The 27,782-nt window shown below is 37.6% G+C and overlaps 1 protein-coding gene across 4 annotated transcripts in view; it reads right to left on the bottom strand.

Moving 5' to 3' along the window:
* Positions 1–27,782, bottom strand: part of LOC134742484 (transcription factor Sp9) — a 94,663-nt gene that overhangs the window by 3,734 nt on the left and 63,147 nt on the right. The window contains exon 1 of one of the 4 annotated variants that reach the window (XM_063675690.1): positions 26,915–27,101. The exons of the other annotated variants lie outside the window; for them this stretch is intronic. Within the exon in view, the coding sequence (XP_063531760.1) occupies positions 26,915–26,968 (54 nt within the window). The 5' untranslated portion in view covers positions 26,969–27,101. Of the gene's footprint in view, positions 1–26,914; positions 27,102–27,782 lie in introns of those variants that run through there. 4 annotated transcript variants of the gene reach the window in all.

Raw genomic sequence — 27,782 nt, 5'->3', positions numbered from 1 at the left:
ATAGTCAGTCGAAATGAGAATCTCGGGCTTTATTTAAAGTTGGTTAAAATCATTTTCTGATATATTGAGGTGTTCAATTTTAAATACATATAGACACCTTTCGAAACAATTTTGGGATAATATTAGATGAGTGGTAGAATGTGTTCTGCCTTAGTCGGCGGCGCTGTCATAATTACCCTAGGCATTATGCTCCATTTGGGTCTGGCGCGGGCGCACCAAAACAGAGTGATATTGGTAATTGGTCGTCAACTGGCCGCCACGAGATTGAATCAAACCGTGGCGCCTCTCCGGCGCCGTGCACCGCATTACAATGTTGATGGCTTTTTCCTTGTCAAAAATGACGAAGATCTTTTGTCGTAAAAAATTAAATAAAACACAAAGAGATTCACCGACCATGTGAGAGTCAATGAAGTCGGGTCAGGTAGCGGTAGCGGGGTTTGTTCATTAGGTGATTTTCAGTTTGAAATCGAGATGTAATTAAGGTAGGTACCAGTCACAGTCTAACAAAGAACGTAAAAGATACGTCCTTATAATATTTTATAAAGTCATTTTTTAACATTGGATGTGAGAGAGAGACGCAGCGTGGGAAAGCCTCAAACAAGCTGGAGTAAGGAACGTTGTAGGAGACACGTACGAAATGGTAATTCCGAAGATCCTTGGTTTGGATGGCTCCAGAAGACTTTCATCTGATATGAATACATGTCAATGAAAGATTTACTTCCAGATTTCAATCGAAATACTCATAGTACAAACAAAAGGAAAACCAGCAAAAGTAATACATAATTCTCGTAATTCGTATCTTTGCTCTAAGAGTTACGAGAGCCAGATCATAATTAGGCTTGCTAGTAGAATTTGAAAGGGGACCGGATGTATCAATGACCGCGTGGATCGGATTACTTAATTGCAGCCTTTATTTCAGTAGGCCAGAGCGGAGGAAACTCCGTGTCGTGCTGTGGGAATGCATTCTTCAATGACTCAGAATATTAAATTCGATCTAGCGAGGTCTTAACTCTGGGAAAACGCGCATTTGTAAGTTTTTATATGTTTTCCGAGCAAAGTTCGGTCTCCCAGCGCCAAATGCGTAAAGCTTTTTAGGCCCACTTGTACCATCCCATCCCATCCCATGATCCCACTAACCTGCGGTTAAACCGTTAACCCAGTGTCAAATTGTACACCAAACCATGGTAACTCCAGGTTTAACTCCAGGTGAATGGTGCAAGTGGCCCTCACAAAAGTATGTAAGTATGTATACAGGTCGCACGGTGTTTGTTTAGGTTCAAGGTTCAACTTAACAAATCTAAGCTTGATGTGACATTATCGCAGTAAATCTTCCTTCTACGTGTATAATATTGGTGTTAGCGAAATATATACTGTGAGGAATATTAAATCAAAATCAAATCAAGATCAGGTGTTTAATTTTATAATTCTAATCAACCACTTTGTTACAAACAACAGACAACACGCTTAGGGTGCTTTTACTGTTTTTACTCAAGGCAAATGCGACAGTCGTCTCAGTGTAACGCCACTCGCACCTAGTATTATTGCTATAATCGTTACTACCATAAATCTCTTACTATTTATTTTATCTGGTTATCATTAGCTTTGCTATTTTAGACTAAAAACGTTTTATTTCCAATTCTTGCAAGTTCAAGGTTTCATGCAATAACAATGACGTTTCATTGCATTTGCAATTTCTAATCGTAGGCAGCTATCGGTTTCACCATGCCCACTTTTAAACATTTTCTGCTGCTGAGATCGTTTGCATTTCAGCATTTTCTTGTATCGAACTTCAACAATGACGTCATTTTCTAATATTTTTAGCAAAATACATTTACCAACCAAATTTCCAATTTTCTCTCAAAATCGCAAATAAGTTCTAGTAGGTAGGTAGTATCTTGGTCTGTAATTAAATTAATGTGAGAACCCATAAATCGTGAGTTAAACCTCCGCGGCACCGGCGCGGACGCAACTCGCCGCTGATTGGCTGATTTAAAATTATCCACCAAAATTATGATGAGCCGAAATGAATATTCAAGCGAAACGCTTATCCCGATGTGTTATTAAGATGATCGTGAAGTCGTTACTAACCAAATTGTATTTCATAAAATTCATAACTATACTTATGAGCTAATATTTTTAGACAACACGTTATTCGAGATAATAAGGCTTATCGTCTCATACCGCTCAAATTAAATAAGATTATGATAATATTTGTTGATGCCAACATATTGTGGCCAATAATGTATATTATAAATTTACCTGCATTAATAATGAAAGCTGTTTGACCTTTTGAATAAGAGCGGTTAAAGGTCACAAAAATGCGTATTTTTTACCTTTCCAATGTTTCTAGTTTGAAGTCCATGATTTTAATTAAGTAAGTAAAAATTCAGCTCTATGGTGTGTGATAAATATCTTACATATTTTATGTCCGTAATATGAACTACGATAGGTTTATATGTAGACAAAATGAACTGTCTATTTAACTCTGATTTGAAGTAATGTGCGTCACTTTTGGTCTTTAAATATTTCTAATTTTACAAAAGGGATTTTACATCTCGCTAATTCCCGTTCTAATTCGCGTCAAATAAGCCTGCGGCAAATTGCAGACGGCTAATTGCACAATTAGGGAATTATCGAACGCGTCCGGGTCCGGGGCGACTCCGGGGTGAAACCATACGCCATCGTTGTCGCCCCGACACCCCGGCTCCTATTCTAATGCAAATAAAGGAGTTAAATTATCGCCTAATAATTTATATCAACATGACGGGATAAGTGATTTCGCAGTGACTATGGACGATTTTTTACAGACAGTGTGTTAGTTTTGTCTTTCAGCTCTTTGTAATATGTATCTCTCTGTATGCCATCCAGATACAGGTTTATGCTATGTAGTATAAATAGGTACCATCTTAATCTTAATACATTTTGGCATTCGGGATCACGGGTCATATTCTGCTTTGTACAGACGACGTCAGAGATATGTTTACATTTTTCGCCTTATTTAAAGTGTAAACATATTTTTAACGTCGACTGTACCAGGATTCGAACCCTACTTCTCACTCGCCTAGGAGGCCGTCAAAAAATAATTTCCGTTCTAATAATAATTATTGGGGGCGTTACAAGTAGCTTGTCGTCTATATAAGTACCTATTGTCCTAAGACAAAATTATTTGTTTTCCTTCTCGTATGAAAAGTTCCTACTTATTGATTTCTAGCGAACGAGAATTTGTAAGTAGCATCAAAATACGATCATTAGGCTGCAAGGCAAGGGTCGGCGCCTGTCATTTGAAACTAACGGGGGGAAGTATCGATTAACTCTTCCTGTCTCTACGATGTGACTTTTACAGCTACGATCAGTTCTATGGAGTGTTGGGCATTGTTCGTTCATTAGCAAAATCTCTTCATATGACTTTATGAAATGACTTAGTTTTATCTACTATAAAGTTTTTCAAAGTTTATTAGCATATCGTCTTAGTTAATTTGGTCTCTATAAGCTATTCTGGAGCCCTCCAGAGCTTTGTGAAATGACTTATCTTTATCTATTACATGAAGTTTTACAAAGTTTATTAGCATATCTTCTTAGTTAATTTGGTCTTTATTAGCTATTCTGGAGCCCTCCAGAGCTACGTTGCTTGAAATAAATGTTGTAATACACATTTGAGAATCTCTGTTAGCCCCCACTGAAGGCAAATCGTGCACTATAGGTTTTAGTTTACCCTCTGATCAAAACATACATACATACATACATATAATCACGCCTATTTCCCGGAGGGGTAGGCAGAGACCACGGATTTCCACTTGCTACGATCCTGACATACCTATTTCGCTTCCTTCACTTTCACAACATTCCTCATACACGCTCGCCGGTTTAAACAAAACATCAAAACATATATAGAACTATCTCAAGTAACTAAACAATTACTTACCAATATAAGTAAATAATGTTTCTTTATTAAGAACTTATATTTTTACGCAGTCGAAACTAAATTTAATGAGTAATGACGTTTCACAGTTTGGCGGCGATGGTCTAAGTGAGTAAAGCGTGAAACCGCGTAGTTATCCGCGGCCATTAGACCGACACCACATGGCGATCGCGTCAAATTGGGCCGAAACAAATTATTTATTTAAAGGGAAATTACCGACTTGTGACGCCGTCCGACTTTGACGCATGCCCGACATGTGGGGGACCAAGTTTTTGTCCAGATTCGGTATTATGATCTATGGAATATGGAATTGTAGGGGCTTGTAATAGGAGAAGCTTTTTCGATAAAGTATTTGTCTCGCTACGTTTAGGGCCAACGTGACCAAAATGTTTATCGAGTGCCGAATGCACGCAGCACGCCTCATCTAACGCATCCATCAGCAATTTGGACAGATTACGTATTGTTTCTCCGCGATTATCGGAACGTTTCAATAAAATCGCCGCCTAGTCGGTAATGTGAGCGTTTAAATTTGATAAGTCGATGAAATTGTGTGGTAATGTGTCGGACATGAGCGCCCACTCGCTGTCGAGCCCCGAGGCTCCGCTAGTGCTCTGTCGAAAGTAACATTATTAGCCTGAGCGCGTTCTTTACTTTAAAAAACTTTTGCATATATATATGCATACTTGTGCTTGAAAATGGAGACCTAGGCTCTCCGAAACATGTCGCGCGAGTGACTAAAAATACGTGAGTGAAACCGCTAAGTTAATTAAGTATATATATACATATGGTGTTACAGCGAATTATGAGTTTGATTTAAAAAAATATATTGCATTATCTACTTTAAGACAAGTCAACTAAAAATCTTTGATCGATCTAAGTAGATATATAACAACAAAAACTGGCTCTTGGTTATCCAAGCTACACATAGACTTTATAATTACATACTTAGTTTATTATTGCTACATTCTTACAAACATAGATATCTAAATGTTACCTAAATGTAAGGTACCTAAATGTTATAAACAAAAAATATATCACAAATCAAATCGTTTTGTTCTGAAATGTGATAAAAAAACAATCATTTTCCATCGTATCCTTTTCAAAAAAAGTGTCGAAACACCATCCAATTTAGAAGGACATTTAAACCGTCAAAATTCTGATCGAAATTACCCACCAATATTTTGCGTGACGGAATTTGCTACACAAATTTTCTGAGTGAGACCGACCTTCACCGGCTGGGACCAGATAATAGGAGTACCAATTTGAGAAACCAGTTTCAGACGAATAAAAAACAAGCGGTCGAATGGAAACAAGGGACTCCCTTCCACTTTGGCTTTTGTGCTGTCGCTTTGTAGCAGAGCTACAGTCAACACAATATAGCTGGCTTTTTTACTCTTAATTACTCGAACGTTGAATCAAATTATTTAAGTGGCCGAGAACTGGCTCAGGTACATTTACGATGTTTGAATAAGGTTTAATATTTTATTAAAGCCACATCTTAAAACAATTATGATTCCGGTTATTTTACACTCATGTAATAAAATACTAACTGCAGAATACACGGACAAAAAACGAATAAATAAAAAAAAGGATTCATTGCAATGATCCATGGAGTGTGGCAACTGTGCAAGTTTAAGAATTAGTGAAAGACAATCACCCGGTCCAGAGCATTTTTATCTGTACCAGCAACATCATCTTCGTTTTTACATACATAATACTAGCTTCTGCTCGCAAGTGTCTGCGTGGAATGATGATAATATAAAAAATATCCTATGTCCTTCCTTCCTCGGGCCTCAAACTATCTCCATACTAAATTTTATCTAAATATGTTCAGAAGACATGGAAAAGACAAGCAGAGTTATTTTTGCGTTGTTTTTATTTACAGAGATAATTTAATTACGGTAAAAATAAGCGTAACTGAAAGTAAAAACAGTATAATTAATAACTATGATTATGATCAAGAGGTGACAAAATCAACGTAATAACATCTTGGTCACAATAAATGTTTCGATTTACCCTATCGACGCAGCTGACAAAAACTTAAACGCCAATAATTACACCTAGCTTATAATGATTATAATCATTAATACCGACATCAAGTAATTCAATCATTATAACAGAACAATGGCAATTAAAATTGTGAAATTAATTGCACCGAGACATGGCATGGCGAAGTGTCGAGTGTTTTACATTTCAGGGTCCCGTTGACAACTGAACCACAGTTAACTTTCATCTAGATATAATACCAGATACGCTCAACAACACACATCATAATCATCATCATCTGAATGATGTCATTTCGCTTGTTCTTGTCCGTACATGTATTGGCGCGAACGAGAAGCACGGTAACTATCTAGAAATAATATCATTCAGACATCATTCTGATGTCAGTGTACGATCGAATTAGATACATATGTCTGTAGATGGTAAAAATTGTATCTACCTATAGTTTTCCTAGGTCGATCAAACTAACTGAAGTTAGCTGGAATATATCCTACATAGAGATAAGTTCGCCTTTGTATTTTCTAATGTATTCGCATATGTCGTCTGTTTCGTGCAATAGTGTTTATTATTTAATACTTACTAATGTCGATTGTTTCACATAATGTAGGTAGCGCTTAGGCTTAGGTACACTATATTTTTATTTTACCTCATTCTTATTACTTATATATATATTTTATTCAATTCTTATTCGATCGCCTTTGACCTATCACTAGTGCTGACAAGTTTAAAGATTGTAGAACCATTCCGCATATTAATTTATTTACTTTCACTTTTCCAAAAATCGGTTGTTATGCGTAGTGAGACGACAGTATCCTTGATATATTGTAAACCGAGGTTCTTTCTAACAATAATTTTTTGTTATGACAAAGTCCAGTCGTTGTGGTTGTATCTCTATGGGATATCAAAATATCCATTAGGTAGTTGTTGCCTATCGAGTTTCGAATCCAACCTTAATTTGCCCTTTAATTTAGAATTTCTATCATATTTAAAGCGGGTATTGACTTTCAACGTAGAGCGAGTACCTTTAAGGTGACTGTCCATTTTCAACCGCAGCTGCGTTACTGCTCCGACACTACTGCAGCGGCCTGAACGCGTCGGTGTTATTGTCAATTTCCATAGTAAAATGATTGACGATATCGACTGCACGTAATATGGTGATTTTAACGTTTTCCCGACCGCAGCTGCACTACTGCTCCGACACGTCGGTGTTATTGTCAATTTCCATAGTAAAATGAATGACAAGACCGACTGCACGTAGCATGGCCATTTTTGCGTATTTGGTGTATTATTGCAACTGCGGCTGCAGACCGCACGTCAAATCTGTCACCTGCACTGAATTGTCTTTGATCACAGATATTAGTAGTTTTAAGCAAAGAGGATATAACCACTACGTTCTAAGGAGTTATTACACCCACGGATAAACAACCCCGATGGTACCGTCGCCATATATCGCAGATATATCGGGGCGGCCAAGGAGCTCACAAATATCTGAACACGCCTTTATTGTCAAGGCGCTAGAGTACATGTTCAGATATATTTAGCACCTCGGTTGCTCCGACATATCTGATGGCGACTGTAGTACTACTGTATACTTTTTTGCTAATCTATATTGAGCCATACGAGTATCACAGAGCCAGTTAGGAAACTAGAATGATAGGTCCGAAAAAGAGAGTGTCAAATTCGGAAGTTAACTATAGCCTGGCAAACCCTTCGAGCAACACCGGCTTCCGACACGTCGGAAGGGAGGAGCCCAAGCGATATCTTAGCGTACAAATCGTTCTGCCATTTTTTGCGGGGGAAAACGTGCACACAGTCGCACTTCTCACTCACTACTTGCAAAATCCAATCTCTAATTAGGATTGTTCATTTTTTTTTAATGTTCTATTTCGAAAACCATTTCGAGATATTAGGTTTTTAAACAGTTTCCGACATTTGCTGCGATATAATAATCGAGGATTGAAGATATTTCAACAAATATACTGATGACCTTAGTTTGACCTTCTCGCGAGGCTGAATATAATAATGTCATCGTATAGTAAAAGTTATCGAACCATAGTAAATAAATCCGTCACTCACGTAATTGTCAAAGATGTCATTGTCATCAATTGTCATAATATAAAAATTCAGTTAAACCGCTAGTTTCTTACGATTTGATTTATAATTTTTAATACCTAAACAGTAGATTTTGATTGCTTAATATATCAAAAACCTTGTTTCCACTTGTGGGAATGATTTACAAAAATTATAGTCCGCGAAGACCTACGTGAAAGACAGTGTTGTCGTGAAGTAAATGTGGAATGGAATACTTCAAGTGTTACACACAATATTGCTGTGAGGATCACGTCGATGTAAGTATAAAATTAATATTATTTTACTACGAATATTTAAAAGTCCATTTTGGTGGTCGGGTCACTATTACCTATTTATTTTCTGTGATGATGTGGCCGGAATATCTAAAGACAAACCGTTTAACACAGCTTGTCCGCTACTAGCTCCGTTTTACTGATTTGAAGTTAAATTCAACAAACAGACATACATATATGTAACTTATAACCATCTTGCAAGCAATAAATCATATACATACAAAAATACATAGTTATATTCAAAATACAACATGAAACTGAAAAGATAATTTCTAATTTCCAGGTACCTACAAGTTGCAGTTCAAGGCTCAAGCTGCTGATATCACGATCATGGCGGACAAAACTAAAGTTAATAAAGTTGTGAAAAATAAAACATGTCTTATTTTTTACTTTTTTATTAATTTACGAAAAACCTGTTTCCCAAAAAAGTGTATACATTATATGTTCAACATGTTCTGCACGTAAGGTTGACATTGAGGGCTTTGTTTAGTAGCATTCAGTTGAAGTTGATTTAGGTTCTACTCTTGTTGATCCAGAAAATAATTGTATAGTTTATTATTAAATCTATGCCCACGCCCAGGCACTATTCTTGCTATAACTTTACATTCTCCGCCTTCTCTAGAAATTTGTACATTATATACATCCAATAAAACTAAGGTATATAACTTAAGGCAGATTTGTGGAATCAGCTTTCACAAATTTAGCGTATTTTGAGATTATTGATTTAGGGATTCAAATAATACGACGATATTATTTATAGATTCATTAAATAAACTGTTCTTTTATTTTTTCGTAGTTTTGCGAGGATAGCTCGACAGGGCACGAGCGATAGAGAGGCAAATAGAATACCGAATATCCGGCAAAGTGGCCAAATACCGAATAGTTGCCGAATATTCCTGGCAACTGTAATTGTATTGTAATATATCATATTATATAATGTCGTTTATGGTGACAATTTCTCATTTTGTCATTGCAAAGCCATTCCTGAGCTAAATAAAAGAAGCAATCATTTATTTTTATTACAAGGGGCAAAGATGTTATTTAATACCTCATGGTAACATATTGATATCCAAACATACGAAACGATACAAAATTGAACCACGAGAGAAGCGAATGGTTTAAAATTTAGAATATTGACAGTTGCGGAGGTCTCAAGGCATGAGGGTTAAACAAACTGTGTTACAGTGCAACACGTAATTCTTCACACCAACACGAGGAAACCATTTATTATTCAAATTAATTTATTAAAAGTTCTTTCTATCGGCCAAGGCGAGGGAAATATCTTTCTTCATAAAGGATTTCTTGTCTCGCCCGTCAAGTTTTATATGGATGGTGCGGTCATATCATAGAGTGCCGTCGCCCATTCACACCTGCAACTGGACAATATGAAGTGTAAATTATAAATTATTTTATTCATCATACTTCACTGTTTGGTACCTAAGGAAAGTAAAATTGGCTTAATATGGTACTTAGAAAGATAAATCTGTAATATTTTGCTAACACCGAACGACTGCCTGCCCACCATTGGATAATTTTATTCTTACGTGTCGCATCGTCATCTCCAGAACCCACGAATCACTTTGCAGAAATCAATAAAAGGCCTGCTAAAAGAGCCTACCTGGCATGGTTTTGAGGGGACGTTTATTACAGACTTCTAAATCCAGCCGCACGTTTCTGACGGCCGAGTACCTATACGTGATGCAGGTGGATCAAGTGCGCACTCCCCCCGTATATATCACGAACTCCATGAGTCCCGTTTCCGTCGGATTGCTGTGTGCGGTGGTCACGAATTTAGGCAAGAGGATGGGGAAGAAAATTTCACATTGTGAACTTACCTTAATGTTAAGAATAATTTTTCCTCTGCATTAATTTTATTTGAGTAATTTGATTGTATTTCGTCAATTATTAAGTCTCATTCAATGTTGAATTGCTTTTCATTTAATCGGCAATATTATCTGAATAAAGGATCACCATTAAATATCAGATTTTTTATTAATATTGCGTAGCTGCCTTCGTCGGACTCTGACTATTGTAGAAAGGCAAACTGGTCTTCTTTTTCATGTAGCATGTAGCATTATCGTCACTCGCTTCTTCACGTAAAAAATACAAAAGTAAATTAGTATTTTATTTGTACGTCTGACATTATATGACTTGACATTGACAAGCCATCAACGAACGCTGTCGCGACTGCACGCCGCAACAGCCGCAGTCGTGCTGCTACAGTAATGCGGCACCGCGTAACGTCGCAACTGCAGTGCAGCGGCAGTTACAAACGGACAGTCACCTTTAGGCATATTGATAGCATTGTGTAGATAAGTTCAAGGCCGCATTTCATACAAGGAATACAATGTGATAGCAGCATCGCGTGTGTCGGCGCGTCGCCGTCGGCCCGCTCTCGACGTTTCTCGGAAAACGTCGTTAAACTCACGAATTTTTGGTAGCAACTTAATGCTAGTAATTTCCTCAGAAATCATTATAATTAGCTCAATTTAAACCATAGTAACAAACAAATAAAATGGTTAGACTATAGTGTGCCGCAGGGCACGCGAGACCAGCTTTATTGCACTGATTGTCTATTCGATCTATGTCCCGTACCTAAAACGATACACAGTTTTGTGTGTGACCCATAAACATTTATTTCGACTTTATTTTAATTTTTATTCGTAGCTACTCTATCATGCTGTTTTTTTCCAACGTATGAATTAACGACCTTCTCAATGACAGCGTTGTCAATAAAAACCGCAATAGCACATGTCAATACAATGGCACGCTGCAATTAGTTGACATTTCATTCGCTCCTACGGTAATAGCGTGGAACTGGCAGTGGATGTGGCTTCAGTAATTTTCTTCGACTTCTGTTTCACATTTTTTTACATTTAACAAATTGAACGTGGGGTATTAATTGCTGAGAAAATTACCGACGCAGCGCCGCGGGGCCTAAACCACAAAGACGCGGCGCACCAACGACCTGAAGTCCTCGTAAAAACGAACAATTATGAATTCAAGACGTTATTTCTTTGCGAATTACTCCTAGGTAAGTACCTACAGGCAAACCAAGTTTTCAATAACACTACAAGTAAATATGTGTTATTCGTATTTAATTATTTGGGCAACCATGCGAGCTTGGGACGTAACTGACGTAGGTGGGTACAACCGACGGTTTAGGCGGAGTATGTCACATTCTTAGGGGGTCACTTTCAAGTTAGGTCACGTTCTGAGGACGTCACTTTATAAGTACGTCACATTCTGAGTTTGTCACTTTCTGAGTTCGTCACATTCTGAGTATATCACTTTCTGAGAACGCCGCTTTCTATGGACGTCACTTCTGAGTAGGTACGTCATTGTTGTTATTTTGGTGTTTGGTACATAAAGATGTAAAGAGAGAGTTTCGTATATACACATATATATATATATATATATATATATATTATCTTTATGGTTACAAAAACCAAATGGACCGTTAATAACAAGATTTTTATCAATGTGAGTTGGTGGTGTGAATGAGGGTGAAAAATCAGGCAAGTGGCAACCAGTCTACAAAGCCCAAAGCAAAGCAACACTGGATAACAATCCAAGGTAACTAAGGGACTATACCGACCTGCCCCGGCTTCGCACGGGTTACACTAAATCTTAACAAATTATTATGCACCTAAACCTTCCTCAAGAATCACTCTATTGATAGGTGAAAATCGCATGAAAATCCGTTCAGTAGTCTTTGAGTTTATCGCGAACAACACACAAACAGACGCGGAGAGACTTTGTTTTATAAGGTGCAGTGATTATAGGAGTAAACGGCAGTGGGAAGTCATAATCATAGGTGTCTAGAATAATGCTGTCACTGTATTGGTATCGCTTGATTAGAAGATTTTTTTGTACCTTAATAGCTCTATTAAACCCAATATGTCGTAGGTAATTACCCAGTCGTCCACTATCGTCTTAAAACCTGTTCGAAATACCTTTCAGCAATGATAAAAGCTTTATAGCTAATAAGGCCCTGCATTTCATAGTGTTTGAGATATGCCTAAAATTTAATCCATCATAACGATGCGTACGATAGTAGATGGATTACCTACGCACGGGACACTTAATTGCTACCGCAGTTATGACTGCGGGCTTGGCCAATTTTTTTGCATAGTAACATTTAAGCGTATACCTGCTTGAACAGTGAATACCAGAAATCATATTAGCTGTAGGTACTGCATACGGTCGCTATTATGTATGACATACAGGTTATATAGACGATAACAATACATACATAAGTGGCCGTAATGCAGTACAGCTAATATAATTGCTGGTATCCATTGTTCAAGCAGGTAAATATACGCTTAAATCTTACTATGCTAAAAAACTGACGTAGGACGAACTCAGAAAGTGACGTCTTTAGAAAGTGAGGTAATTCGAAAGTGACCTCCTAATAATGTGACATACTCCGCCTAAACCCGACGTATGCAGTAAGGTAAATACTAAATACTTTTTTCGTCAATGATTGATACATGAGTTCGCTTTTTGCGTGAAAACTCGGAAAAAAACTTCGATTACAAATATGCGCAAGTACCTAATTGAGTTTATAGAACTATCGTTAAGGAAATATAAATTGTAATAAGAGATAGGTACTTAGATCGTAAGATTTTCGAAAGCAGTTAGTCATTTGTAACATAAGCAACAATTAGGTAATACGGCGGAACACTATAATCTGGTGGGCCGGGTTGACTAGAATGGTGTGGAACAATCGGGACTGGAAGACTGCGGCGATTACAAGGCGCTGAGTGCTCAATCGTCACGTAGCGGCGCAAGAACAAAGCGACGTATTAAACAATTGAACGGCCACAAAAAGTCCCATAATTCAATTTGCATCCCGCTAGATGAATGTAATCGCTGGCAAGAACTGTGGGTACGGTTACGGGCCGCGGGCGGTCGCCTGAGAACGGCTTTCGCCACTTTTCAACACTTCTGTGAATCGATTACCTAGATGCTAGGTTTCTTTTCATGTTACTTGAAGTAAGTGCCTCATAACACTCTGTTGGTGTCGAGGTTCTGGTTTTGCGTTGTCAAGTTTTTGTGATGCACCCTTTGTTTGTGTCATGGATGCATGATGCAATTGATGCATGTTTTCATGGTGTCAGCTAAATGATACAATTGCTGTAAGGTCTGAGCCCGAAAAGCTGTGTTGTTGTGAGGTATCGATTTAAAAATTGTGTATCGAGTGCATGTCGACGGTTGGTATCGGCGAGGTGACTCGCGCATTATTATGATAATGCAACGCGATGGTATCGCGCTATCCGCTCTACACAATTGAATTAGCATAGCGCGGCGTCGGCCGCGACGGGCGGTCCGGGCCACGCGACCACCTAAGTACTTCATCTCCTATTCCGCTTTGTAGATCTCTGATAGGAATCGAATCACAGCACTCGGATGAACGAGCCGATGATACCTTGTAAATGTTTTACACCCAATCGAAAGTATCAATAGCAGGGTTTAATTTAATCAATTTTTTTATAGCGAACCTCAACTAAAATAAAGAGCCCGAATTGATCAACTGTCTTAAGCCTAATTGGACTATATACCTGTATAATTAACGATTTAAGCTGGGGTTAAGGATGACAAGGATTCTCTAAATCATTGCCGAATGTCATTTCGCAACCAATTATTCGCATAACTTCGGCGAAAAGGCAGAACACCGATCAAAAGTAAATCATTGATTATTTTTTATTTTATCAGCAGTTCTAGAGTTCTCTACATTTACATTTTTTACTCTATACATTTATTATAATCTATATACATTTTTTACTTATCATATTAAAATGCATCAGTGCCCTGCTGAACAAAAACCTCTCCTATTTCATTAGCAACTGTTCTTGTGTCACCCTCATCCTCCGGTTCCCTATAGTTTTGAGTGTAACGTCGTTTCACCTCATTTTTTGATAAATTTTCTTACTAATTTAGGTAATTCATGAATGTAGAGTACCTCCTGTGGTTCCACTCAGGTCCCAAACTGCATGCAACTAGGCAAATTGAGCTAAACGTTCCACACGTCTGCGCTGCGGTCACTCGCCAGTTATGAATGGTGGGTGTTGAATGAGCGACCGCGGCGACCGCAGCGCTTGTCAGCTGCGCTTATGGACGTCCAGTAATTATGCTGCACCCTACATGGACGTGCTTGAATAAGCGCATATGAATTCTGATGCTTCAGTGCTTGTAGTGCGTTGAGGCTTCGAATGTCTAAGTCATAAAAACTTAAGGGCATGAAGGTCAACTAGGGTGAAGAGCGTGTAACCTATAACTAATACCTGCGTTATTTTCAATCAATTAAACATGTTAAGAGTTAGGTATTAATCATTTATCGCTTGCTTAATCTTATCAGGATATTGCGTAGGAATTGTTAGTAAAAAAAAAATACGATAATGTAAGCCATAAAATTACACCCCACATAAGTTGACGTTCCGAATTTGGAGCTAAATATGTTGACGTGAACTGATAAGAAAGTTCTGTACCTACACAATTACCCACGTACATGTTATAAATACAGGTGTTGGGTAGGGCGGCCTTGTTATGTATTTTAACTTATATCTATAAGCATTTGACAGTTAAACTCGTTTTATCATAATTATGCCAAATCTGTAATAAAAGTCTAAAAACAGGGGCTTGCTTTTTTTGGCTTATAAATATAATAAATTTTTCACCACACCAGCTGGTAAAGGCTCTCTTGATTGTTCAAAAACTGATAAAAAAGTTGCATTTTATGTTTACATTTACATGTGTGTCAACTGTCAAAGTAATCTGATGCTAATTTTGACTTGTTTCCTTGTGTTCGCTGGTGGAATTGACTTTCAAATGATGATTTTGAATGATAAATATGTAATAACGTTCATTTGGATTTGGTTTGATTTTGTTTGATATTTTACAGTTATTATTTTCCTCGCGGTGGTGTGGTAAACATTTTGTGTTTCACTCGGTGACAAAATTTGCCTCGTGCCTTGAAACCGTCGAAACGCTCAAGATTTTACTTTTCAATTTTGGAATTTATCGCTTGCTAGGGTATCAATTTATAGCGCGAGCGGTTAAACAACAACTTTGCCCTCTTGTAAAACAGATAACTATTAATCACTTCGTATCTCAAACGAAAGTAAAAATGTAACGATCCCCTAAAAGCTAAATATTTAACGTGACATTAAAGCCATCAATGACAGGCGCGGTTTAAAGCTTCAGCCCGAGTGCGAGTATTCATGGAGGCTCCTCGAGTGGTGAAATATGGCGCGGGGCTAATGGCGCACCACGACCGACGACCCTCTAATGGCAAGTAGCCGGGGAAAGATTGTTAACGAAAGGAACTGCTTGCGCGTTTATTGTTCCTGTGTTGTCGTTGTCAGAAAACAAGTTTGTAAAGTTTGAAAAAAAAAAAAACATTTGTATAAGCCAGTGCAAGCAAACGGGAATGACATACCCTCATACATATTTATTACATCAGGCTGTGTGGGCATACACTTACAGGGTACCTACGCCAAAAATGAACATACCTAACATAAATACACAATATTTTTTAAGAAAAAAAAACCGACTTCGATGGGGGATGCCGTTGAAAGATTACTTATTGTTGATGGTGCACTCTTAGATTCCAGACAGTGACATGAAAAAGACAGCATCTTTTGCCTAATTATGTAGAAAAGGAGGTAAAACCACCCACTTTTCTAGTAGCATTTCGGTTCTAGGGTCGCAGTTCTAACCTAACCTAACCCACTTGTCTGATAGCATTTCGTTTCTGTAAGGGTCACAGTTCTAACCTAACCTAACCTACTTTTCTGATAGTTTTGTTCTGTGAGAATCGCGGTTGAATGTCCATGTCCGGCTGTCCGGGTCCAAGTTTGGGCTCAAGTTCGGTTTGTGTCCGGGTCCGAGTCGGGGTCCGGGTTCAAGTCCGGGTCCGAGTCGGTCCGGGTCCGAGTTGGGGTCCATGTCCAGACCCGGGTCCGGGTCCGAGTCCGGGTCCAAGTTTGGGTCTGGGTCGATAACGAAGAGAACAAATCGCCAAACGTGAACTATGTGTCACTGAAGAGTTCCATTCTGATCATCATCAGCAGTTCCACTTCATCAAATGTCACTTTTTTAAATGTAAATGCTGGATTTGTTGATGAAAATACAAAAATCACTATATGTATGCCTTTCACATTTAAGAAGTTCCCTCAGTTCCTCATGGATCCCATCATCAGAACTCGAGCTTGACAAAAATGTGTCTTGAAAACTTAAGTTGCTTAACAAACATAACGAAGAGGACAAATCGCCAAACGTGAACTATGCGTCATTGAAGAGTTTCGTTCTGATCATCATCAGCAGTTCCACTTCATCAAATGTCACTTTTTTAAATGGAAATGCTGGATTTGTTGATAAAAATACAAAAATCACTATATGTATGCCTTTCACATTTGAGGAGTTCCCTCGATTCCTCATGCATCCCATCATCAGAACTCGAGCTTGACAAAAACGTGTCTTGAAAACTTAAGTTGCTTAACAAACATAACGAAGAGGACAAATCCTCAAACGTGAACTATGCGTCATTGAAGAGTTTCGTTCTGATCATCATCAGCAGTTCCACTTCATCAAATGTCACATTTTTAAATGTAAATGCTTGATTTGTTGATGAAAATACTAAAATCACTATATGTATGCCTTTGACATTTGAGGAGTTCCCTCCATTCCTCATGGATCCCATCATCAGAACTGCGTTTTGAAAAAAAGGGACCAATCTGTATACACTTACAATAAAAAAAGAATTTTCAAAATCGGTCCAGAAATAGTTTGGATAAAATGGAGTAACAAACATTTAAAAAAAAAACACAACCGAATTGAGAACCTTCTCCTTTTGAAATCTTGAAGTCGGTTAAAAATACCAAATGGACGTTAGTAGTGTAATTTAAATTGGACCTGTCCACTTAACCACAACTCACAAGTCACAACATCTGCATGGATTTTTCTCAGTAGGAATCCTCCGGCAGGACACAAATAGAAAATGACTACAAATATTTCACAGAAATACCCATGGCAAAGTTGAATTTTATTATTTTTTGTATAAATTTGTAATGACCATTAGATATTTATTTATTTACTTATAAACAGAAAAAACGTAGATATTTAAATGGTGTTGCATACAGTAACGATTTACAAGAAAGATGTTTATAAGTATACTAACTAGCCAACGATCGTGACTAGATATGTATTGATTAATTCCAATTAAATTGATTTAATTTTCCGGCTATCGATTGTAATAATTGAAAAATTGTTATCAGCAACGGTTTTTTTCGAAATTGGATAAAGCACACGCCTCTCACGTCCGCGGGTAATTACTTAATTACAAACTTAGTGCTTGCAAATGAGACTAAATAAGTATAAACAGTAAGTAGGTTAAGCTTCGTTAATAACCGTGACAGCGGGAAATGTGCTTAAGCGCATTTAGAAAATTACTACCTGCACCTAGCGTAATGTACAAGAAAGGGGTTGAGCGAAATAACAAAAATTAATATCGATTAAACTGAAAGCGTAACGGTACATTAACAGCTTGTAGCTCAGGAGATCTAGGTTGTTTCAGTCCATTTACAGATTTACGACTACACAAGACAATAATTCGTAAAAAAATGTTCGTTGAAAAGTGCATGCAATGCAAATATGTACACTTATTGTTCAACGAACACTAGCGTCGACGTTTTGTTTTCTTTTTAACCCCGGCGCAAAATGAGGGGTGTTATATATGACGCCAATGTCTGTCTGTGTGTCTGTCTGTTTGTCTGTGGCATCATATTAGCTTTCCTGTAGTAGACGAACTGTGATTTGGTTGAGTGCTAATATATATATATTATTTATATATATTATATATATATATATATATATATATATATATATATATATACATATATATATATATATATATTTAATATTTATTTAGTACTATATATTTATGTATGCTAGTACATATTTATTTTATTGCATAATGCAATTGATGTATTTTAGTTATTCGTAGACGTTAATATTGTAGTTTTCCTTTTTAAATATTATTGTACGTTCTGTAAGTTTGTCTATCTATCTAATTCGAATTTTCCACTCATTTACTCTAAGGTTAGCTGGAAGAAATCCCTTATAGGGATAAGCTCGCCTTTGTACCTAAATTTATATGAATTTCATGTTATCAATTTTTGTTTTGTACAATAAAGTGATTTACTACTACTACTACTACTTTCCAAGTTTCCAACGGATGGACCGATTTCGAGGCGGTTTTTTTAAAAGTGAAAGCGGTTTTCTTGCGGTGGTTCTTAGCTATATTTGATAGAAATCGATCCAGTAGTTTGAAAAGTATCAGCACTTTTCCAAAATGATGTAAGGCATTTTTGACTTGAAATGGATTTTTTGGTATATCTATAGCGTTTAATCCAGTAAATTAGTCGCCTTTTGTTACGTGGTTCATTTGCGTCAAATCCAGTAGTTCTGTTTTGTTGCTGACTTGTTTATGACGTTGGCCCAGTGAATAATCCAAGTTTGTGACCTCGATTGTGCCGAACGCAACTTTGTCAAAAATTGAAAAAACCCCGAAAATTACGGTTTTTGTTTATTGGGCGATTTTTGATAGTACCTTCTCAAGACGTTTTTAAAGTAGACTAAATTTTTTTTTAATACCTACGAGACTAGAATTGTCTCTGTAGATTTAATAGTTTCCGAGATAAAGCCTTTCAACATTTATAATTTTTTCGAACTCGAATTCGTAGGCTAAGTAAAAGTGCTAGTGACTATGCACTTTTGTCTTAGGCAATACCGCTTTGCACGATTGTTCCTAAGGTCCCTAAGGTATACTAGTATAAAGTGTAGAATTCATGCCATTTGGTATTTTCTAGATAAGATGTAGGTAATACCTAAGTAGGTAAAACTTACTAAGTAGTAACTTTTTTTTTTTACTTTATATGTTGTGATGCTAACCGTAACAAAGTAACCTATATCTGTGTAGTCACAAGGGGAAGAGAGGATGAGGGATATATCCAAATTCATAACAGCCCCAGCCGCTGCGTTTAATGGCCACTCGAGCAACAAGGAGACTGTTAGTTTAAATCCCTCTGCACGACAAATTGCAAACGGAAAATTTACACTTAAAAGCCGGATGCTAAGGATAATAGTTGCAATTTCCGCTAGTTCTTGCACTCGCTTGTAAGGCTGAAAGGGACGCGTGCAGCGGTTTTATTGTTGAGAAATAAATTTATTGTGATGGATAGGATCATTCTGGTGTGTGTAGAATTACGGGTAACTAGATATGTACCAGTGTGTATCTGTACTTAATTTAAGGCAGTACCTATATTAAATATTGTTTTCAATGGCACTGGAGAATTCTATTATAAATTGGTCGTAGTCAGTGACAAGGATTCCGAGGATTTGGAATATTAATGGAAACACAGTTTCAGATTTTCAGTTCGTTTCGTGGTCTGTCCCTTTCACTAATAATTCTACCTGTACAGGCAAATTCCCAATTTTTACCCGTTTGTATGTGTTGGTTTTCACAAAATGGTCCGATAAAGGACAGTGTGAATGGCGCTATCGGTGTCAGTTTCAATTAGCGCTCCGCGGGGCGCGGCGGGGCGCCGCCGGAGCCCCGCGGGTGGCCACCGCGAGTCTCGGCTAAACTACTAAATTAATCGCCGTCCTGCGGGTGACGTAAGTAGGGAACAGATAGAGAAAATCAAAACATTGCAGATTGTCAGAACAGATGTGATGTAATAGATTGTGCCGGGGTTCAATGACCAAATTTGACATCGCTAGATCATAAATACGCAAAACCTAGAGAGCAAGCGATTTTTATAATTCACCAGAAAGAGGCGAACAGATATCGTCTGGAAGAAACGCTCATATGTAACTTATAATTACTGACCATTCTTACACAAATGAGGGAACGTTTAATATCATTGGTGAAGCGACACTGCTATGATTAGAGATAAGTATGTAAATAATTATCCGACCACAAGAATGACGTTTACAGTGTGGAACAAATAAGGGCTACCAGCACCATTACCCATTCTAAAACTTTGAAAGAGTTGACAATAGAATAAAGACGCCGCTTCTTAGGTAGGTAAAGTAACCTTTTTTAAGTGGAAGGCATTAATTAGTGGAGCTCTTCGAAAATAACCTTCTCCGTTGTCGGGGCATCATTTATTGACAGGGCGCGATGACGCGAGCGATGACGGCGGCGCCTCTGCCTGCCCCGTGACTTGCATCTCGCAGCTCCGTTCATTACTCGCAGCGCTTGCTTCTCGTCGGCCCACTAACAAGCCAGGCTAATGCTTAGTGACCTTGCAAAAACCTCTGCCAACCGATTACGATCATTATCGGGGCTTCAGAAGCTCCTGACTACGTTTAATGAGTCCCAAAGGATCCTGAACCTCATATATTAGTCACAACGTAACGCCAGCGGATCCTTCCATTAGGCAGGGCGGTAACAGCAAAGCTCAAAGCATTGACAGCAATCATCGACAGAGATTGTAGCGCAGGAGCGCGACTAATCCGCGCGACCCATGTTTGTTCTGTTATTGGATGAGTTATTACTTTTTCAGCGAGCCTTTTTATTGACCATAATATGTTAACTGCGATAAGAGCTGCCGATATGGATACGATATGCTTTAATGAAAATAATAGCGAAGACTAATAAAAAAATAAAAAAGTCGTAACATGCAGGTTGAAATTGAAATCGCTCTAGTGTAAATGTTCAAAGGAAATAAATAATTCATGGCAGGAAACGGAGTGTTGAGTAAAAACTATTGAATGAAAAGGCACGTCACTAGTGGAACATCTCAGTAGGTCGTAATTGTAATATTTGCAGCGTAATGACGGGCTGCGTCGAGTGGATGTGAAATTGGCCGACGCGGGCGCAGCTCGATACACGCTAACTAATAATATTATTACAAATGGAAGATGTTGCAAAAAGTAGCTAAATTACTTACTGTCACTGTGCCGATGTGTTGTAAATAAACTAGTTTATGCGACATGTAATATCGTGATTGATAGTTTCAATTTCGAAAAACTGAATCAATTTGATCCTGATGATGAAGTGGATCGATAGTCGGCGATCACGAAACTGGCTTCGAAACGTGATCCGATGCCATATGTAGATTCTTGTTGTACAGGTGATCACAGATATTAAAAGTAAACAGACATAGTATGGAGAATCAATAACGTTGGTTTTACAATTGTGAATCTATTAAAGCCATACAAATGTTATACTGCGGCCACTTTAGTTTATTGCCAACTTACCCTACGGTGTCATTTCTCACATTCTATTGGTTGAATTACATTACCTCCTATAACACACCTTATTCTCCCACTATTACCTAGTACAATTAGAACCAATAAAAACTATCTACAAACGATAACTGTAGAATTAGCATTGCTAACAAGCAATATTAAAATTATTAAACGGTTATTTGTGGTCAGGGCAGGAAACTGCAGTTGGCTTGCGGTCGGGCCGTTTTTACACGGTCCTATGGGTGGCGAATGTTGACTTGCTTTAATAAACCGCAGTAGGGAACATGTGAATAATTGCCGCTACTAGTTGATTGTACACAACACAAACAACGGACAAGCCCCGCGTGAACGCAAGCACCGAGTAAATTTAAATTCCACAAATATATTTCTAGCTTTGAATTGGAACGCCAATGAACCGTGCACGGCTGAAATAAAGCACAAAATCGGCGTAACATAAAACAATTAGGAAGAATGGACATAAATCGACGATGACACGTGTAGACAGATTCGCACATCATTAACGATCTTTTTAAGAAAGGCGACACAAAGCGAGATACCGGGCATTGTTAAATTTGTCGCCACTCCGGCGCGGCGTTGAAGGACGCCCGCATAAATAACTTACCAAGACAGCTTAATGAACGAGCGCGAGCTACCTATCTCAATACATCTATAAATTAGTGTATGGTATGCAATAACATTCAATTACTTAGTTAGAAAACTCGCCGGCCGATTCGAGATTCGCCAGAGCCCGCTTTAGAGATCGAACGACTGCACGCGGTTTTCACGATAAATATCTACAAGCTAGATAGCAGTGTATCGCAGTCATCGCGCTATCATTTATTTGCTATTACACTCAACAACTTCTCGCATGAAATTCAATTAAACGTCTTTCAAGAAACTCGTTATCTTTTTCAATGTCTGCAACAGTGTCGTTCTAAAAACAGCGGTGTAAACGGCTTGAATCCCGTTGCGGCGCAGTAAATATAATCTCCTCGACAGCTTAATTTAAATACCTTTTGTCAATGAAAGGGTTAAACGCGACGCCTCGCTGCCAGGAAAGAGTTATGAAGGGCGCTACCGAACCGTTAACGTATGTGCACAGTTTTATTTTTCAGTTTTAATTGACTGCTACGACAGCTATTTTAATTTAATTGCTTTAAACAAATACGGCACGAACCTTACAATAATAATCGTAAACATTTTTAAAGTACACTTTAGCCTGTAAATGCTCGCATAATCCTAATGTTGAAGTGCGTAATCCTTCGTGTACTTAAACCGTGGCAAAAAGCTATCAGAAGTGACAGATCTCAAGAGCACATTGTGGGGAACTCATCGTATTAGGCTAATGCCATTTTGCGTTCAACAATGTTCCGCGCTGAAACGGCATTTCCAGTCCTGCTAACTTATTTTTTAATTTATCAAGTTCTTATCGCATTGAAATAGAGCTTTTTACTGCGTGTTTCTTGGATTGAATAAAATGGTATTGTACCGATATTCGAGCGATGACAATGCTGGCACCTTAATCCTCAAAACAGCCATTTAGGCCCGTTACAAATAAAAGTTTGTCGGTCGCCGGCGACTCGATGCCACAATGGCCATTGACGCGGCTTCACGCTGCGCCCGTGAATGGCCTAGCGCCAAAAAAACCTATTAGACACGCATAATGGACTCGATGTATAGATACAAGAGATGACATTGCGAGTTCTGATCGATAGAAGTATATACATGAGAATAACTGGTCTATGTTTATGATACAGTCTAAATCACTTACCTACAAACACGGCTCTTAGCTCAGTAAGCCAAGCTTTATCAGTTTAGATATGTGTATTAGAATCTCGACGTTAAATGGATGGGTAAATATATAGTTAAAGCTCTTTCTTACTCGATGATAGTCGACTTGATGATTTTCATTGATAAGTTTAGCTAAGTATGTACATGGAATGATTGAACTGAGGTAATTGTAATGCGTTTAGCTCGTTTATTTTTTATAACAAATCGCAAATCTAACGCTAGCCAATATTTACAAAGCGCTTCGAGCTCCATATTGTGTCACGGGAACCGATGACAAGTATTTTATTTTAGCGAGGGAGATGCGAGATCAACGAAACAATGAGTTATTCAGGCCTCCTCCGGTGCGGAAGTATCAATACGGTGGCAACACTGGAAACGAACGGTCCTCGATCAAATATTGACGTTTGATTGGACGTTCCTACCCTGCTGCCCTACTGTTAAATCCTTTTTGGAATTATTTTTGAAATAACGTCGGATTGATTGAATACTTTGTGACGGTAGGTACATTTTAGAATTGAATTTTTAAACATTTTGGTATTAATGGGTTTTATTATCACCACAGATTACAGAAAATATTTGACAACCTTTTTTACATCTTTGGACCAAATTTTGAGGGGACACATTTATTCAACTTTCATAGATATTATTTTTAAAACTATACATTTTATAGATTTTTTCTATAAAGATAATAAAAAAGTTATCGAACGATACATTTTCCAAATATCAATGTACTCAAAAAATTGGTACAGTTACTTGTATACATACGTGGTTACATTTAGGTACCTAGAAGTAGGTATATATATTATTCATGTTACAACGCAACAAAGTAGCAGCACGCTAAACACTCATGTATTCGAAATTTCAATAATATAGGTAAGTGAGTTACTGAGTGAAAAGGCAGTGCCATACGGACAAACGGACATGACAAAAACTATAGAGGTTCCACTTTTACCATTGTTTTGCTAAATACCATACCGTAGTCAGGTTCGACCAGGCTTTGACATAATATTAAAAATAATTCCAGTGGTCGATCTTCGTACCTACTTATACGTACGTACATATTTCACTGTTTCCGGATCAGTAATTTCATTAGGCACTTACGCTTATTATATTAAATAAAATTTACCTACCTATTACGTACCTACTTCATGGCATGACCTATCACGTGTCTTCACTTCAACACCTTTCGCGGTGCCAAACCAAAACATAATTTTTATAGGCGATAAAAACTCGCTTAAGTACACATTTTTATATTATATCATGATAACTTCTTGCCTACCTACTCGTTGAGTTATTCCATTATCTTCCATAAAAAATGATTAGTATCTGCATGGCACCAGGCTCACATAAAAACATAAAGAGTGCATTAGACACTTTGTAACTCTAGTAAATACTTAAGTACTTACTTATGTAAATACCTACTAAACTTAAGCAGCATAATAACAATTTAAATAATCAAGCGAATTTGAATGAAATATACACTTACCTAGAAAAAAATGTAACCGAAATTTCCGATGTGTAAATCCATTTCTCATCTTTTATTTTTTTGTCAATTTTATTTTTTTGGTCAGAATTTACCAGAAATCCAAATTTGAGACAAAAATTCCCTTTGAGTTACGGAAAATTCCATACGTGGAAGATGTTGTAGGACATACAGTGAAATTGCGCTTATGTTGTACAGGATAAGGAACTCTATCTATCTACCAAATTTGATCAAAATCTCTAAGTACCTAATTGAAATGTCAAAATAAAAGCTCATCATCGATTGTCATAGCGCCAAAATGTAAAATACCTACCTATCAAAAAAAAAATTATAAAAGTTACCTAAAGTAATTTAAACGATATTTTTAGTCGCTTAACCAAACGTGAACAAGTTGTTGAAATCGGCTTAATCATAAACTTTACCTATGTTGGTTACAGAATCACGCAAAGGCGGCTAGTTCATAAAAGGATAGCCTTTATTCTGGGAAATATGACCTAATAGTTATATCGAGTCGTATGTATGTATCATTTCGTTCCATTTGCAGTTGAAACTCTAGGTCCATGGGGTCCCAGCGCGCATAAGTTGTTTGCAGAAATCGCGAAGTGTCTGGTTGACGTAACTGGTGACCGAAGAGCTGGCGGCTTTCTCGCACAACGTATCAGCATTGCGATACAGCGGGGAAATGCCGCCAGCATCCTTGGTACAATGCCTCAAGGGCCTATTTTAGATTTAAGCTAGTTATTAATTTCGTTTACGTAGTACCACTGTATATATCTTGTATGTAAATAAATGTCCAATAAATGTATTAGGTATTTAAGTATAGGTATTACTTAAGTTACAAAATATAACTTTTTCTCTAACACTCTCAAAAACTCTATTTTGGTGACTACCTATTTTCATGACGATACAGTAAGCAATATTGCTACGAGAGTATACATAATTATGATGCTAAGTGTACCAGCGTTAAAATGGTATTCTATGAGCAGTGTTGCATAAATATATACATACCTACCTATCTTACACCCATTAGACATAATCCGTGATTGCGATGCGTACACGCACTGCCGACGGCGACAGTTTGACGGTGTAGTTGCATGCTAGCGATCACATGTGTTTCTATAGGTACCTACATACATTCATAATATATGCAACTATTAGGTATAATATTGTAGTAACTCAGAGACTAACTTTTCATAATTATGTTGGCGCTAGATGTGTATTTTGTGATATCTTTCTCATACTTATGTCTTCGTTTTAAAATGTTTTTATTTGTATTGCGAGTAACGTAACTAATACTCGCACTTAGATTTACCTGAATATTCATAACCCTTTATAACCTAAACTACCACCATCGTCCTTTGATTTGTAGACGAGGTTGGGATGCTAGGAAGGTAGGTAAGTACCTAGCCTATTTTTAATTTAAACCTTGTAGTATAATAAATTGGGATGAATTTCGTTTGTTTGAGAAACAATGCAACAAAAGAAATGCTACTTTATTTGGATTATGACAGATTTTATGAGACAAATTGAGTACTTACTACCTACATTGCAATGCACATTAGGTTCCAGTTTTTATTAGGTATGTATTATATAAAATCAAATTTACTAAGTATCTTTTGTATTTTTTAAGGTACTAGTAGTACGAACCTAAGTAGATATATAGCATGTTTAGATATAAGTAGGTAGGTACAAACCTAGTAAAATAAAAATATGAGCATTTAGTTTTTGAAATGGAAAACCGGTCATCAAGAAAAGTTTCACAGCTAACAAATTAGCTAGGTTACAATGGCTTTTTAGCAAGAAATATAGCAGGCAGGTAAATTTTAAACAAATATTGTTTCCAAAAGTTACATTTACAAATCACTATTTACCTAATTCTTTATCACAAATTCTTATAAGAAAAATTTTCATGAGTATTTTTAACAAAAATATCTATTAAAAACATTTAAGTAACATCTAACAAATGTTTAAAAAATATTGTTTTTTTATATACCTAATATTAAAAAATTAAATTACCTAACTGTGAAGCTGATATGGTAAACATGATCAGCTGACCTACATTTAATAATAAAATCTTAACAACAACAAACTTACGATTGTTTTGCTGGGCGGCGGCGCCGGCAGCGGCGCATACATGTCAGTAATCATTGTCCACCAACACTCAACACTCGCGCATCGCAACCAAAATCAACAAAAATATTACACAGTGCGTACTGTCACTACTCGCGGCGGGGCGTCCACATGACGTTTTGTTCTGACAGCGGTGGCGCGCGAGATCCGCGCTCGAGCCGGCTCGGGCCTCGCGGGGGTGAGGCGGGCAAGGCCGGGGGCCGGTGGGCGGGGCTAGCCAATCCCAGCCTCTTACCACGCCCCGCCCACGCGCTGCCCCGCCCGCAAGGTCGCGAGGGCGTTATCGATCGTATACTGAGACTCCATTTTATTTCGGCTTCCTCGATTTGCATAAACTTTTTGTTTGAAATTGTTGCTTACTCGGCGAAGTCGGCTCTTTAGCGCACCGCTACTCCGAGTGGGAGGATGGTGGTGGACATCGCCGTTGGCCGCATTTATAGGTAACAGATGAGGAAAGAAAAGAAACATTGTTTTAAGAATGTCAGATATGATTGTTAATAGATAATGTATTCATGTGTGATTTGTGCGAGCTTTACTTTAACGGTAAATACATATAAGTAATACGTTTTGTGAGAACACTAAGTATGCAATACACCTATCATTTTGCCAGCAGGTAATAGGTGAGCATCAATAACAGCTTATAAAACAACGTTCACAACTTTGTCCTACTGTAATTTATTGGAAAGGTCACGGTAGAGTTATATGCTTAGATGAGTGTTTCTTTTTTTGCCACTTTTGTGTTATTTTTAGTCAGGAACACGAGCCCTTTTCATTCGGAAAAAAAATGTCCCAAAATTTCCATACATTTTTCAAACTTTCCTTTTTGTTACCG

This window comes from Cydia strobilella, chromosome 6 (assembly GCF_947568885.1).
Source record: "Cydia strobilella chromosome 6, ilCydStro3.1, whole genome shotgun sequence".
In the NCBI taxonomy this organism is placed as follows: Eukaryota; Metazoa; Arthropoda; class Insecta; order Lepidoptera; family Tortricidae; genus Cydia; species Cydia strobilella.
The sequence above is the reverse complement of the archived record's forward strand: the minus strand, read 5'-3'. Positions and strand labels throughout refer to the sequence as shown.